Genomic DNA, 15,413 nt, shown 5'->3' with positions numbered 1-15,413 from the left:
GACACACAAATCAAACTCAAGGACCCCCACACATAGATCGATGCAGTGCACACCACACGCAGACAGAACTGTACAAACACTCCCACACACACATATCGATTAATGGCAGGCTACAGTTAAATGAGGGCAAAATGTTTGGCTTTAACAGTTGTGGTTCAGTACAGCAGATTAATATCTTTGATCAGTAAAACAGTTGGTCTTTTATTCTCCTCCACATTCCCCTCAGTGGGTGAACATACACACCCTTCTGAAGACACACCATGTGATTATAATGTGCACAACATCCTATTCACTGTGTAACGTTGTGGAATAGACTATCATTGATCACTGTGCAGCCAGTTGGTACCCAATCGACAAGCAGTCTCTATCCTAGTCCCGGAGCAGTACAATCATAGCACTGTCACTCTGTGTGTGTGTGTGTGTGTGTGTGTGTGTGTGTGTGTGTGTGTGTGTGTGTGTGTGTGTGTGTGTGTGTGTGTTCGTACGTGTGTATAGCGTTCTTTCTACACTCTGAGTTCTAGAACATTCCCTTTTGAAAGGACATTGAATAAGATGTCCAGTAATTTAAGAGTTGGTCAGTCTGCAGTCGGACCTCTCTCCCCTAGAGAGAACGCAGCAATATGATCTGTATACAAATGTTTTTCTTTGTTAGTTACAGCCCACGCTCTCCATCTCACCGTGGCAAGGATCGAGCAGCCATCAAAGTATGTGTGTGCGAGAGCGAGAGAGATAGTGTGTGTGTCAGAAGCTTAATACTGCCTCTTAAAAAGGGGAATGTAATTAAACAGTGTAAGGACGTTGGCTCCATCTGACTGTACGCTTATTGTGTGTGTGGGTAGACGTGAAGATGTTTGGAATGCGGTAAAGGATCTCTTCAGAATCTATTCGGTTGAATCGTTAAAATATTCACTTGATTTTTAATTGGCTGATAACTGTTCCCCATCTCCACACTGTGTGAGGCCTATGTGTGAATGTTTGCAGAAGGTTTATTGCCTAATGCTAAATAGCAACAAGGTGTATAATTAAGCAACAAGGCCTGAGGGGGTGTGGTATATGACCAATATACCACGGCTAATGGCTGTTCTTATCCAAGACGCAACATGGAGTGCCTGGATACAGTCCTTAGCCATGGTATATTGGCCATATATCACAAACCCCCGAGGTGCCTTATTGCTATTATAAACTGGTTACCATCTTAATTAGAGCAGTAAAAATATACAGTGAGGGAAAAAAAGTATTTGAACCCCTGCTGATTTTGTACGTTTGCCCACTGACAAAGAAATTATCAGTCTATAATTTTAATCGTAGGTTTATTTGAACAGTGAGAGACAGAATAACAACAACAAAATCCAGAAAAACACATGTCAAAAATGTTATAAATTGATTTGCATTTTAATGAGGGAAATAAGTATTTGACCCCCTCTCAAATCAGAAAGATTTCTGGCTCCCAGTCTTTTATACAGGTAACGAGCTGAGATTAGGATCACACTCTTAAAGGGAGTGCTCCTAATCTCAGTGTGTTACCTGTATAAAAGACACCTGTCCACAGAAGCCATCAATCAATCAAATTCCAAACTCTCCACCATGACCAAGACCAAAGAGCTCTCCAAGGATGTCAGGGACAAGATTGTTGACCTACACATGGCTGGAATTGGCTACAAGACCATTGCCAAGAAGCTTGGTGAGAAGGTGACAACAGTTGGTGCAATTATTCGCAAATGGAAGAAACACAAAAGAACTGTCACGGGAAGATCTTGTCAATAATCTCAAGGCAGCTGGGACCATAGTCACCAAGAAAACAATTGGTAACACACTACGCCGTGAAGGACTGAAATCCCGCAAGGTCCACCTGCTCAAGAAAGAACATATACATGCCGTCTGAAGTTTGCCAATGAACATCTGAATGATTCAGAGGACAACTGGGTAAAAGTGTTGTGGTCAGATGAGACCAAAATGGAGCTCTTTGGCATCAACTCAACTCGCTGTGTTTGGAGGTGGAGGAATGCTGCCTATGACCCCAAGAACACCATCCCCACCGTCAAACATGGAGGTGGAAAGATTATGCTTTGGGGGTGTTTTTCTGCTAAGGGGACAGGACAACTTCACCGCATCAAAGGGACGATGGACGGGGCCATGTACTGCCAAATCTTGGGTGAGAACCTCCTTCCCTCAGCCAGGGCATTGAAAATGGGTCGTGGATGGGTATTCCAGCATGACAATGACCCAAAACACACGGCCAAGGCAACAAAGGAGTGGCTCAAGAAAAAGCACATTAAGGTCCTGGAGTGGCCTAGCAAGTCTCCAGACCTTAATCCCATAGCAAATCTGTGGAGGGAGCTGAAGGTTTGAGTTGCTAAACGTCAGCCTCAAAACCTTAATGACTTGGAGAAGATCTGCAAAGAGGAGTGGGACAAAATCCCTCTTGAGATGTGTGCAAACCTGGTGGCCAACTACAAGAAACATCTGACCTCTGTGATTGCCAACAAGGGTTTTGCCACCAAGTACTAAGTCATGTTTTGCAGAGGGGTCAAATACTTATTTCCCTCATTAAAATGCAAATCAATTTATAACATTATTGACATGCGTTTTTCTGGATTTTTGTTGTTGTTATTCTGTCTCTCACTGTTCAAATAAACCTACCATTAAAATTATAGACCAATCATTTCTTTGTCAGTGGGCAACGTACAAAATCAGCAGGGGATCAAATACTTTCCCCCCTCACTGTATGTTTTGTCATACCTGTGGTATACGGTCTAATATACCATGGCTGTCAGGTAATCAGTATGCAGAGCTCGAACCACCCAGTTAATAATATGTCAACTACGTCCGTAACTACTTCAAAGAGCGATGCATTCATTTCAAGGCTAGAGTTAAGGTTTTCCTAAACTACTCTCTCCTGTCTCTCCCTCCTCTAGGAGAGCACCTGAGGATCTGTCCCCAGGGCTACACGTGTTGCACCAGTGTCATGGAGGACAGCCTATCCAATCTGAGTCGCACAGAGATGGAGGGCCTGATCAGAGATGCTGGACGGGCCCTGCAAGCCTCCCTCAATGGACAATACAAAGTCTTCGATGGTGAGTGGGGGATTGAGGAAGGGAGGGAGGGGGAAGGATGGAGGGGGTAGGAAGAGAGGGGAGACAGAGAGAGATGGAAGTTCTGATCATAGAGGCTGGGTGAGCCCCGCAAGCCTCCCTCAATGGACAGTACAAGGTCTTTGATGGGGAGTACTGCAGGACACAGGGAGGAATGGAGGGAGGAAGGCAGGCAGAGAGACAGAGGGAGGACCGGAGGGAGGCTGGCAGGAAGACAGAGGGAGGAATGGAGGGAGGCAGGCAGGGAGACAGAGGGGGACTGGAGGAAGACAGAGGGAGGAGGGAGGCAGGCAGGGAGACAGGGGGAGGGAGGCAGGCAGGGAGACAGGGGGAGGGAGGCAGGCAGGGAGACAGGGGGAGGGAGGCAGGCAGGGAGACAGGGAGACAAAGGGAGGGAGGCAGGCAGGAAGACAGAGGGAGGAATGGAGGGAGGCAGGCAGGGAGACAGAGGGGGGACTGGAGGAAGACAGAGGGAGGAGGGAGGCAGGCAGGGAGACAGGGGGAGGGAGGCAGGCAGGGAGGCAGAGGGAGGACTGGAGGGAGGCAGGCAGGGAGACAGGCAGGGAGACAGAGGGAGTACTGGAGGGAGGCAGGCAGGAAGACAGAGGGAGGAATGGAGGGAGGCAGGCAGGAAGACAGAGGGAGGAATGGAGGGAGGCAGGCAGGCAGGGAGACAGCGGGAGGTAGGCAGGGAGACAGGGAGACAGCAAGAGACAGGCAGGGAGAGAGAGAGGGAGGGAGACAGAGGGAGGGAGAGAGGGAGAGACAGAGGGAGGGAGACAGAGGGATGGAGGGAGACAGGGGGAGAGAGGGAGGGAACAGAGGGAGGGAGAGAGGGATGGAGGGAGACAGAGGGAGAGATGGAGGGAGACAGAGGGAGGGAGAGAGGGAGGGAGACAGAGGGAGGGAGAGAGGGAGGGAGACAGAGGGAGGGACAGACAGAGGGATGGAGAGAGGGAGGGAGGGAGACAGAGGGAGGGACAGACAGACAGACAGACAGACAGACAGACAGACAGACAGAGAGGTTGAGAGGAAGAGGAAACCCTCTGTCTCTTTCCTTCCCCCCTCATCTCCGTTATGTTAACAGTCCTGTGTAAACTCTGCTCTGATCAGTCCACGTTGGTTAACCAAAACGAGGTCGTAAGGTGTGTGTGTGTGTGTGTGTGTGTGTGTGTGTGTGTGTGTGTGTGTGTGTGTGTGTGTGTGTGTGTGTGTGTGTGTGTGTGTCTGTATACAAATACAATGAGTTTATCACTGTGAGCTATTTCCTGCGGAACCATAGTGTCAGAAGTCACTTTATTTCAGGGAGAGTGTTTTTCATTGCGCATGCTGCAAGTAGTCCAGATAGAACAGCTGGGCTGTCTCCATCTCCACTCCCTCTATCCCTCTGTTCCAACCATCTCTCCATACACAACACACTCCACACATCATCCCTTGCTTTTCCTCTCCTCCGCCTACTCAAGTCTCTCTCAACCATCAGTCTCAAGTCCCAGAGTATGTCATAATCTGCTTTTGTCCTTTGGAGGGAAATCCATGTCTCCACGACGTGAAGGATCACAAGTACCCACACACACTCCGGAGTTCACCACAGCTTCAGAGTGTGTGTGAGAAGATAATATTGCTTTAATCCTTCTTGATTGATGAGGAATCTCACACATGTAGTGTAGAGTACAGAGGTGACCTAACCTTAAAGCTCCCTAAATTACACACTGTACAGAGAGCACGAGAGCAGTATCAATGTACTGTACTATAATGTCATAACCACTCACAATTTATGTTTGAGAAGTGGGGGTCTATTTGTGTAGCATGTACAGTATACATACCAATGTATGATATCATGCCATTTGAATATTAAATGCATTGATATCATACCATGTTATATTCAGTCATCATTACTGTACAGTTAATGTACAGTTGTGTATTTATTTTTAGCGAGGTTGAAAGTTAAGCTGTTCTGTGACTCAGGACATGGGGGAAAGACTGATCCCAGATTGAAGTGATTAGAATGTGCAGTGATTGGAACATTGATGATTATTTACGTTTAATGATACACTACAGTCTGTTCCAGTCGATATGGGGTGACTAAGCATCTGTCTCTGTGCTCTACTCGTTCCCCTGGCTGATTGGGATTGAGCTGTCATCTGGATCTGTGATCTGTTTGTCAGCCTGACCTTTCTGGCCTCATACTGATTAGAGGCTGAGTGACGTCTGTTTACTGTACAATCTGCTATCATTCTCTCTCGCTCATTCTCTCTCTGCCCACTCTGCCCAGAGTGTTGAAGCAATGCCAGAGCAGCATTGGGCTCATTTCACAGACAACCTGTCCCAAAACATACAAATACACACACACACACACACACACACACACACACACACACTGAAACACACCGCACACAGCCCATCCAAGACACACAAACACTTTCTCTGTGTGTTTATGTGCTTTAGAAGTATCTGGAAGGCACAGCTCATTCACAGTCACACAGTGGTGATTAACAACAGAGAGCACACAGAAACGCTCCGTCAAGCATCACTCACTCAGCTATGTAAACACACTAATGATGTGCTTCAAACAGACACACACACCCAAGCATGGATGCACACTCACACACACACACGCCCAAACATGATTGCATGCATGGAAACACAGGCAAGTGTGCACACACACAGGCACACACTCAAAAATGATGCATCACAATTGTTATACTTTAAGATGCACTATGCAGAAATCGCGCAGCCATTTCCTGGTTGCTAAAATTCTAATATTTCACCTAATTTCAGTTTCTGTCAGAAAACAAGCAGTCATTGTGTACAGAATCATTGTACCGCTGTGAAATATATTTTCCATAAGCAAAATATTGTATATTCAGCTATTTGAAGCTGGTGTACAAAACCGAAAGTAAAAGCAAAAACAAAACTTCAGAAGCGGAGGCATAGAAATAGCACACATAGAACAGATCTACCGCTTCTTAGACTTTCAACTGGAATGAATGATCTACAACTCACATTTCTATGTGAATTTGGTTGGTTACATATTGTAGCTTTAAAATATGATTTATTTTAATCCATTTAAAATAGACAACAACCTACAGTTATCAAACTTACTATACTTACTGATCCTCTCTTATTAGGGGTGGCAGGTTGCCTAGTGGTTAGAGCGTTGGGCCAGTAACCAAAAGGTTGCTAGATCAAGTCCCTGAGCTGACAAGGTAAAAATCTGTCATTCGACCCCTGAACATGGCAGTTAACCCACTGTTCCTAAGCGTCATTGTAATTAAGAATTTGTTCTTAACTGACTTGCCTAGTTAAATAAAGGTAAAATATATATGTTTTAAATTATTTTTATCTTAATACTACTTCTACTAAAAACATCAGAGATTTCCAGGAAGTCCATTTCTGCAGCCAACCCCAACACCCCTGGAATGGATTCCAGTTTCTTCATCTCTTCATCAGACAATAACCACGGGTCCCCTGAGCTCACATGCTGCTTGTAGAATTCCCTCCTTACGTTCCTGTAAAACTCCATCTTGCGCCTCATGTCCATGTCAGGACTACCTGACATGATGACTCCTTGCTGTCCCCAGTCCACCTGGCCATGCTGCTGCTCCAGTTTCAACTGTTCTGCCTTACTATTATTCAACCATGCTGGTCATTTATGAACATTTGAACATCTTGGCCACGTTCTGTTATAATCTCCACCCGGCACAGCCAGAAGAGGACTGGCCACCCCACATATGCTCTCTCTAATTCTCTCTTTCTTTCTCTCTCTCGGAGGACCTGAGCCCTAGGACCGTGCCCCAGGACTACCTGACATGATGACTCCTTGCTGTCCCCAGTCCACCTGACTGTGCTGCTGCTCCAGTTTCAACTGTTCTGCCTTATTATTATTCGACCATGCTGGTCATTTATGAACATTTGAACATCTTGGTCATGTTCTGTTATAATCTCTACCCGGCACAGCCAGAATAGGACTGGCCACCCCACATAGCCTGGTTCCTCTCTAGGTTTCTTCCTAGGTTTTGGCCTTTCTAGGGAGTTTTTCCTAGCCACCGTGCTTTTACACCTGCATTGTTTGCTGTTTGGGGTTTTAGGCTGGGTTTCTGTACAGCACTTTGAGATATCAGCTGATGTACGAAGGGCTATATAAATACATTTGATTTGATTTGATTTGATTTGTGGAACAGACGCTGTTTCTCCTGCTCAGGCAGGTGCTGGTTGTGGTAGCTAGATATCTGAGAAACTCGGGAGGACCTGACCTAAAGTCACACATAAACCCAGTTCTACTGTAGATGTACCTAAATGCATTCTAAACATGGATTCTTGAGAACTACACCAAATTAAGCAATTCACTTTTTGATTCTTACCATTGATGAGGACAGGAAGCTACTGTGCCATCCATGGTAGAGACGTGAAATTATTTGAAGAAGCTCATTGTTGAAAAATGTACAATCTTGGATAGCAGAAGCAAGTCACACAACTAGGTTTGGGGTTGTTCCCACAAAACTAAGTTTCAAATCAATATGACCTACAGTGACTATCAACCAAACATTCTAACTTTCAACATTCTACTAGAGTTGCTATTTTGATGAATTATGATGTCATCATATTCAATTGTAAGTGTATTAATATGAATTTATTTGAAAAATAATGGATTTCAATTCAATGTTGTTGTCTTATCAACCCAAAAATGAGAAATTCAAACATTCTACCAACTTTTGCTTTGGTTGATTTTGTATTTGTATGATTCAGAATTACCATGACAACGAAAAAGAGTGAAATTAATCAGTGTGATGTGCATCATCATGTAAAATCACTTTTACATTGAATCCACCATATAAATATTTATATATTCACACACACACACACACACACACACACACACACACACACACACACACACACACACACACACACACACACACACACACACACACACACACACACACTAAATCTGAGCTCTATTTAAAGTCCACTCAAGCGATCAGTACATCAAAGCAGCAGCATTAAGTCCGTGTTAGTTGAGGTTGATTTCATATGGGGATTGCAGTCTATACACCAGATGAATGATGGATGTCAGAATTTGGTTTGTTGTGTTTTGTTGAGTTTGTTGTGGTCTGCATGTCAAATGAACGTTGTTTTCTTTGAATTGATTGTTTTTGTGTTGTGTTCTTTCAAAGTTCATGTTTGTTAGCATGCCTGGAACCCCCCTGTGTACAGCCCTGTCCACTCTCTCTTGTGACCTCCAGTCAGGCCTTCTCTCACTATCTGTGTCCTCTCCTTTTCTCTGACAAAGTGCTTTTTGCATCCGTGGATTGTGTGTGCGTGCCACTATTTTCAACATTCCAATGCATCATTCCTAGACATCCTCAACCTCCCCCACCTCACCTTTCTCCTCTCTCCTTCCTTCATTCCATCCCCTTCTGTAAAAACAAGTGTTTAACCCCACCTGAACATTGATCAGTCACCCCTATCTCCTCCCTCCCTTCCTTCACCTCACATCACTGAGCATCAGATGGAGACAGCAGGATAAGAGTCAGAGGGATGAGAGAGAAGGGGAGGGAGAAGTGTGAGACGGTCAGATGTAAACCATCTGTTAATGAGCATCTGTTCTTAAGACAGGAGAAGTGGAGCGATGGAGGGCTGTTAATTGAAGGGTGATACGCCACGTTAAACACAGTATCCCAGCTCACCATAGTTACCACTGTGGACATATTCGACCGTGTGGATGGACATGTCCCTACTTGTCCAGCTGTACCCTCCCATTATTGGACTGTCTATTGGAATGGACAGAGTGGTAGCTGTGCCTTCCAATTACAACTAAAGACGTATTTGGATGTGCAAAGGGTATGAATTATCCTGTTCCCAGAACTCCTATGGCCATAGTCATTTTGTTGAATGTATTGCGAAATGCATTCATTTTGTGGGTTTCAGGGATTTTCACTTGTGGGCGTTTTGTATAGCTTGTAGTAGAGTTTATCACTTGCTTGCTGTGGTGATGGTTATGTGGTTAAAGGGATACTGCGATATTCTGCAGTTGTGCCGTTGTTCTACTTACCCATGAGTCAGTGGACATACAAATGGTCTCCGCGAGTTCCACTGACTCTGGGTGATCTTGCAGTATCCTTTTAAGTTGCAGGAGTGTTGATGGAGAAGTGTACAAGTGCGTAAATGTACTAGTCAGTGTCTATGTGACTTCTACCCTACTAGTCCCCTTAGCTGGAGTCTCTCCCATCTACATCTGGGTGTGTTTAGCTGGGTGTGGGCCTGCACCATGTGGCTAAGTGTAGGGTGTTGTGTGTGTGTGTGTGTGTGTGTGTGTGTGTGTGTGTGTGTGTGTGTGTGTGTGTTTAACAACCAATAAGCACCTGACCAAGGACAACATTTTAAAATAAACATGTTAAGAACTTACGTGTGTTTACAGCACACATCCATCCCTGTTTTTCTTTTTATCTCTATAAACACAAATCGAGAGACATAGGATTCGTCAGGCCAGGACATAGATATCTGTTGAATAGATCTGCACTGAAGCCTGAGCTTAGCCAAACCTCTAAATCTTCATAAATGAGAGGTTTATCATATTTTCCCTTTACAACCCTGGATAAAGCATATTTTCTGCCTGGTCTGATGGGAAAAAAAGATTGTGGCGACGTGGAGACAAAGGAGTGTGTGTGTGTGTGTGTGTGTGTGTGTGTGTGTGTGTGTGTGTGTGTGTGTGTGTGTGTGTGTGTGTGTGTGTGTGTGTGTGTGTGTGTGTGGACTGAGGAGCTGCTAACAGTGGGAAGGAAAGGACAGGGGTCGGTTTCCACTGCCCACTGAAAGGTGGAGCTATGGGAGGAAAGATAGGAAGACAAGGAGAGAGAAAGAAAGAGAGAAGTAGATTATGAAAGAGTGCGTGTGAGAAAATGAGACTGAGTTGGAGTGACAGTGACAGTGAAGGCTATATGACAAATATCGGAAGAATAGATAAGAGATTGAGAGGAGAGAGAGACAGGGATCAAAGAGAACGAGGGAGAGAGAGAGAAACATAGAGAGAGAGAGAAAGGGAGAGAGAGAGAAAGAGAGAGAGAGAAAGAAAGAGGGAAAAGAAAGAGAAAAATAATGAGAAAGAGAAAGGGAGAGAGAGAGCGAGAGAGAGAGAGGTGGAAGGGTAGAGGTCAAAGAGAATGTTAAGTAATGACACCTGAGGTAGAAGTGTTGGATGGCTGGCAGGTGTGCCAGACAGAAGGTGCCATTATCCTGGCAGGTGGTGGAAGGGCTAATGGTGTCATGCCTGCCCACTGGGCACAGACGTCAATTCAACATTTATTCCACATTGGCTTAACTTCAAAATGACGTGGAAACAACGTTGATTCAACCAGTGTGTGGTATCTAGACAGCACTGTGTGTGTGTGACAGAGAGAAAGTGTGCATGCATGTGAACCTGGCACTCTGAACAGAAGCACACACACACACACACGCACGCACGCACGCACGCACGCACGCACGCACGCACGCACGCACGCACGCACGCACGCACGCACACACACACACACACACACACACACACACACACTCCCCAGTATCACTAGCCGGTGGGTTATTGCCTTGTGTATGTCAGCCTATTTTTGTCTGTGAGGCAAATACTCCTCATAGACTTGAATTCGATTTAAACACAGAGCTCTGGCTGACGGGCACACTCAGTTCTAGATGACCAAGCAACACAGTCTTATTCATTCATTGAATTAGACTTTTTATTTTTTAAATGACCCAGCTGGTCTGTTAAAGGGATAATGTGAGATTCTGTCATTTGTGTGTTTACATAACATTTCCCTATTTATCTCTATGAACACAAAACAAGAGACCAACGATTTGTCAGGCCAGGGTACTGCCAAAATAAAGGCAAACACTTAAGTAAATGAGAGATACAAAGTATATTGAAAGAAGGTGCATCCACACAGATGTGGTTCCTGAGTTAATTAAGCAATTAGCATCCCATCAGGCTTAGGGTCATGTATAAAAAGGCCCATTATTTTGGCTACCATGGCTAGAAAAACAGAAGAGAGAGAAAAACATATTATAAAAGAGTGTGTGTGAGAGAAGGAGTGAGTCAGAGCGTGACAGTATGACAAACACTAGAAGAGTAGATAATAGTTTGAGAGAAAGAGAGGGAGAGATTATGTCATTCTACTTACCCAGAGTCAGATGAACATGTGGATAACATTTTGATGTTTGTGCGTGCAGTATGAAGGAAGTTTTGCGAGCCAATGCTACCAGCATTAGCTCAATGACTGAAAGTCTACAGGTAAGTTAGCATTATGCTAACACCAGTTATTATTGGCTTGCAATAATTGCTAACTATCCACTAACTTCATTCAGAATCTCACAGTATTCCTTTAAGTAACGCCATTTCAAACTGAGTTGGCTGGGATTGAATGTCCCTAAGAAGAAGTTATTTTCAAAGTTGTCTGAATAAAGCATTTGTCTAATAACAGATATATTATACAGCGTTATCTGTTATGATGTACACTCTTAGAGAAAATGTTTCCAAAAGGGTTCTTCGGCTGTTCCTAAAGGAGAATCCTTTTTGGTTCCAAGTAGAACCCTTTTGGGTTCCATGCAAAAGCCTCTGTAGAAAGGGTTCTACATGTAACCCAAAAGGGTTCTTTAAAGGGTTCACCTATGGGGACAGCTGAAGAACCCTTTGAGGTTCTAGATGGCACCTTTTTTTATAAGAGAGTACAAGCAGTTGAATTCATGCATTAAACCTCATTGAAGTATCTTGGGACCATCAGTAAACATTAGGATTTTCCACATAACATTAAAGCGTTTTCCAATTAGAACCAACATACACCGAGCATGGCATTCATTTTGTCGCTAACTCTTCCCAATTATAGACCACATATTTGATTAATTCTGAGACCAATTTCCTGTTTTCAGGGTCACCTCTGTTGATGTCAGAAATGCCAAGGACATCTGCTCCATTGTGCCGCCTGATTGGCTCGTGGTCTTGGCATGCAAATCATGTTGGGCGGGAGCCAGAGTTACAGCGGCCTAAACGCCAAACACATTACTCACTATGAAGAGAGGGTGGAGGGAGAGAGAGAAGGAGGGATGTTGGGAGGAGACAGAGGGAACGATGGAGAGAGATGGAGGAAGAGTAGAGAGAGAGAGGGAAGGGAGGAAGAGTAGAGAGAGGGAAGGGAGGAAGAGTAGAGAGAGAGAAGGGAGCGGGGTGGAAGGAGAAGAGGGAACGATGGAGGAAGAGTAGAGAGAGGGAAGGGAGGAAGAGTAGAGAGAGGGAAGGGAGCGGGGTGGAAGGAGAAGAGGGAACGATGGAGGAAGAGTAGAGAGAGGGAAGGGAGCGGGGTGGAAGGAGAAGAGGGAACGATGGAGGAAGAGTAGAGAGAGGGAAGGGAGGAAGAGTGGAAGGAGAAGAGGGAGGGAGCGATGGAGGAAGAGTAGAGAGAGGGAAGGAGCGGGGTGGAAGGAGAAGAGGGAACGATGGAGGAAGAGTAGAGAGAGGGAAGGGAGCGGGGTGGAAGGAGAAGAGGGAACGATGGAGGAAGAGTAGAGAGAGGGAAGGGAGCGGGGTGGAAGGAGAAGAGGGAACGATGGAGGAAGAGTAGAGAGAGGGAAGGGAGAGAAGAGGGGTGGAAGGAGAAGAGGGAACGAATGGAGGAAGAGTAGAGAGAGGGAAGGGGGAGCGGGGTGGAAGGAGAAGAGGGAACGATGGAGGAAGAGTAGAGAGAGGGAAGGGAGCGGGGGTGGAAGGAGAAGAGGGAATGATGGAGGAAGAGTAGAGAGAGGGAAGGGAGCGGGGTGGAAGGAGAAGAGGGAATGATGGAGGAAGAGTAGAGAGAGAGAGGGAAGGGAGCGGGGTGGAAGGAGAAGAGGGAACGATGGAGGAAGAGTAGAGAGAGGGAAGGGAGGAAGAGTAGAGAGAGGGAAGGGAGCGGGGTGGAAGGAGAAGAGGGAACGATGGAGGAAGAGTAGAGAGAGGGAAGGGAGGAAGAGTAGAGAGAGGGAAGGGAGCGGGGTGGAAGGAGAAGAGAGGGAACGATGGAGAGAAGAGGAAGAGAGAGAGGGAAGGGAGGAAGAGTAGAGAGAGGGAAGGGAGCGGGGTGGAAGGAGAAGAGGGAACGATGGAGAGGAAGAGTAGAGAGAGGAAGGGAGGAAGAGTAGAGAGAGGGAAGGGAGCGGGGTGGAAGGAGAAGAGGGAAGGATGGAGAGAGATGGAGGAAGAGTAGAGAGAGGGAAGGGGAAGGGAGGAAGAGTAGAGAGAAGGAAGGGAGCGGGGTGGAAGGAGAAGAGGGAAGGATGGAGAGAGATGGAGGAAGAGTAGAGAGAGGGAAGGGAGCGAGGTGGAAGGAGAAGAGGGAAGGATGGAGAGAGGGAAAGAGAAAGACTGAAGGAGAAGAGCGAAGGGGGAGAGAAGGAGAGTGAGCGATGAGGGGTGCGAGAGATGGAGAAATTTTCCATTTGGGAGAGGAACAGTAAGAGAAAGAGGGAGAGGAGGGGGACCTACAAGCAACAGGGAGAGGGGAAGAAAAAACAGATGGAAACTTATGGAGAGAAAGAGGAGAGAATAAATAGTGCATGAGACAGAAAAACAGAAAATAGATAAAGAGAGAGAGAAACAGAGCGAGAGAGAGAGAGAAACACAGAGCGAGAGAGAGAGAGAAATACAGAGCGAGAGAGAGAGAGAGAAACAGAGAGCGAGAGAGAAACACAGAGCGAGAGAGGGAGAGAAACACAGAGCGAGAGAGAGAGAGAAACAGAGAGCGAGAGAGAGAGAGAAACACAGAGCGAGAGAGAGAGAGAGAAACAGAGAGCGAGAGAGAAACACAGAGCGAGAGAGGGAGAGAAACACAGAGCGAGAGAGAGAGAGAAATACAGAGCGAGAGAGAAACACAGAGCGAGAGAGGGAGAGAAACACAGAGCGAGAGAGGGAGAGAAACACAGAGCGAGAGAGGGAGAGAAACACAGAGCGAGAGAGGGAGAGAAACACAGAGCGAGAGAGGGAGAGAAACACAGAGCGAGAGAGAGAGAGAAATACAGAGCGAGAGAGAGAGAGAGAAACAGAGAGCGAGAGAGAGAGAGAAATACAGAGCGAGAGAGAGAGAGAAACACAGAGCGAGAGAGGGAGAGAAACACAGAGCGAGAGAGGGAGAGAAACACAGAGCGAGAGAGGGAGAGAAAACAGACGAGAGAGGGAGAGAAACACAGAGCGAGAGAGAGAGAGAAATACAGAGCGAGAGAGAGAGAGAAACAGAGAAACAGAGAGCAGAGAGAGAGAGAGAGAAACACAGAGCGAGAGAGAGAGAGAGAGCGAGAGAGAAGAGAAACAGAGAGCGAGAGAGAGAGAGAAACACAGAGCGAGAGAGGGAGAGAAACAGAGCAGGGAGAGAAACACAGAGAGAGAGGGAGAGAAATAGCAGAGAGAGAGAGAAACACAGAGCGAGAGAGGGAGAGAAACACAGAGCGAGAGAGAGAGAGAAACAGAGAGCGAGAGAGAGAGAGAAACACAGAGCGAGAGAGAGAGAGAAACAGAGAGCGAGAGAGAAACACAGAGCGAGAGAGGGAGAGAAACACAGAGCGAGAGAGAGAGAGAAACACAGAGCGAGAGAGAGAGAGAAACAGAGAGCGAGAGAGAGAGAGAAACACAGAGCGAGAGAGAGAGAGAAACAGAGAGCGAGAGAGAGAGAGAAACACAGAGCGAGAGAGAGAGAGAAACAGAGAGCGAGAGAGAAACACAGAGCGAGAGAGGGAGAGAAACACAGAGCGAGAGAGAGAGAGAAACACAGAGCGAGAGAGAAACACAGAGCGAGAGAGGGAGAGAAACGGATAGAGAAAAGAGAGAGAGAAGTATCGGAGTGCTGGTGTGTCAGAACACAAACACTCTCCATCCATCACAACACTTATCAGCTGTGTGGTTAGTGCTGTTAGCCCGCGGATCACCACGGTCCCTTAGGAAGCATTTAGATGCCATTAAAAGACCACTATATTAAAACACACACACACACACACGCTGAAAGACACCATTCATCAACTGATGTATGTAGGCTCTCTCTCTCTCCCTCCCCTGACCACGACACCCTCTCCCAATGTCTGACTATGGCCTTGGAAATGTGGTCCATTGTTTGGGCAATGGGCATATACAGCTAGAGGTAGTTGAGACTCATTGAGATGTATGATTTGTCAGAATTTGTTAAGCATTGAAGTATCAATTGTCATTATGGTTTAAATCAAATCTAAATTGTATTCGTCACGTACGTAGTTTACAGCAGGTAAATGTGTGGAGAATGGCGACGGAGTTGTATGTAACAGAATAGGTTACTGTTGGAC

The 15,413-nt window shown here is 46.1% G+C and overlaps 1 protein-coding gene across 1 annotated transcript in view; it reads left to right on the top strand.

Moving 5' to 3' along the window:
* Positions 1-15,413, top strand: part of LOC115103152 (glypican-1-like) — a 159,330-nt gene that overhangs the window by 67,310 nt on the left and 76,607 nt on the right. The window contains exon 3 of the mRNA XM_065005795.1: positions 2,916-3,074. Coding sequence (XP_064861867.1) covers positions 2,916-3,074 — 159 coding nt within the window. The remainder of the gene's footprint in view (positions 1-2,915; positions 3,075-15,413) is intronic.

Source organism: Oncorhynchus nerka, linkage group LG20 (genome assembly GCF_034236695.1).
Source record: "Oncorhynchus nerka isolate Pitt River linkage group LG20, Oner_Uvic_2.0, whole genome shotgun sequence".
Taxonomy (NCBI): domain Eukaryota; kingdom Metazoa; phylum Chordata; class Actinopteri; order Salmoniformes; family Salmonidae; genus Oncorhynchus; species Oncorhynchus nerka.
Note: the sequence above shows the minus strand (reverse complement) of the source record. Positions and strands in the feature narration are given on the sequence as shown.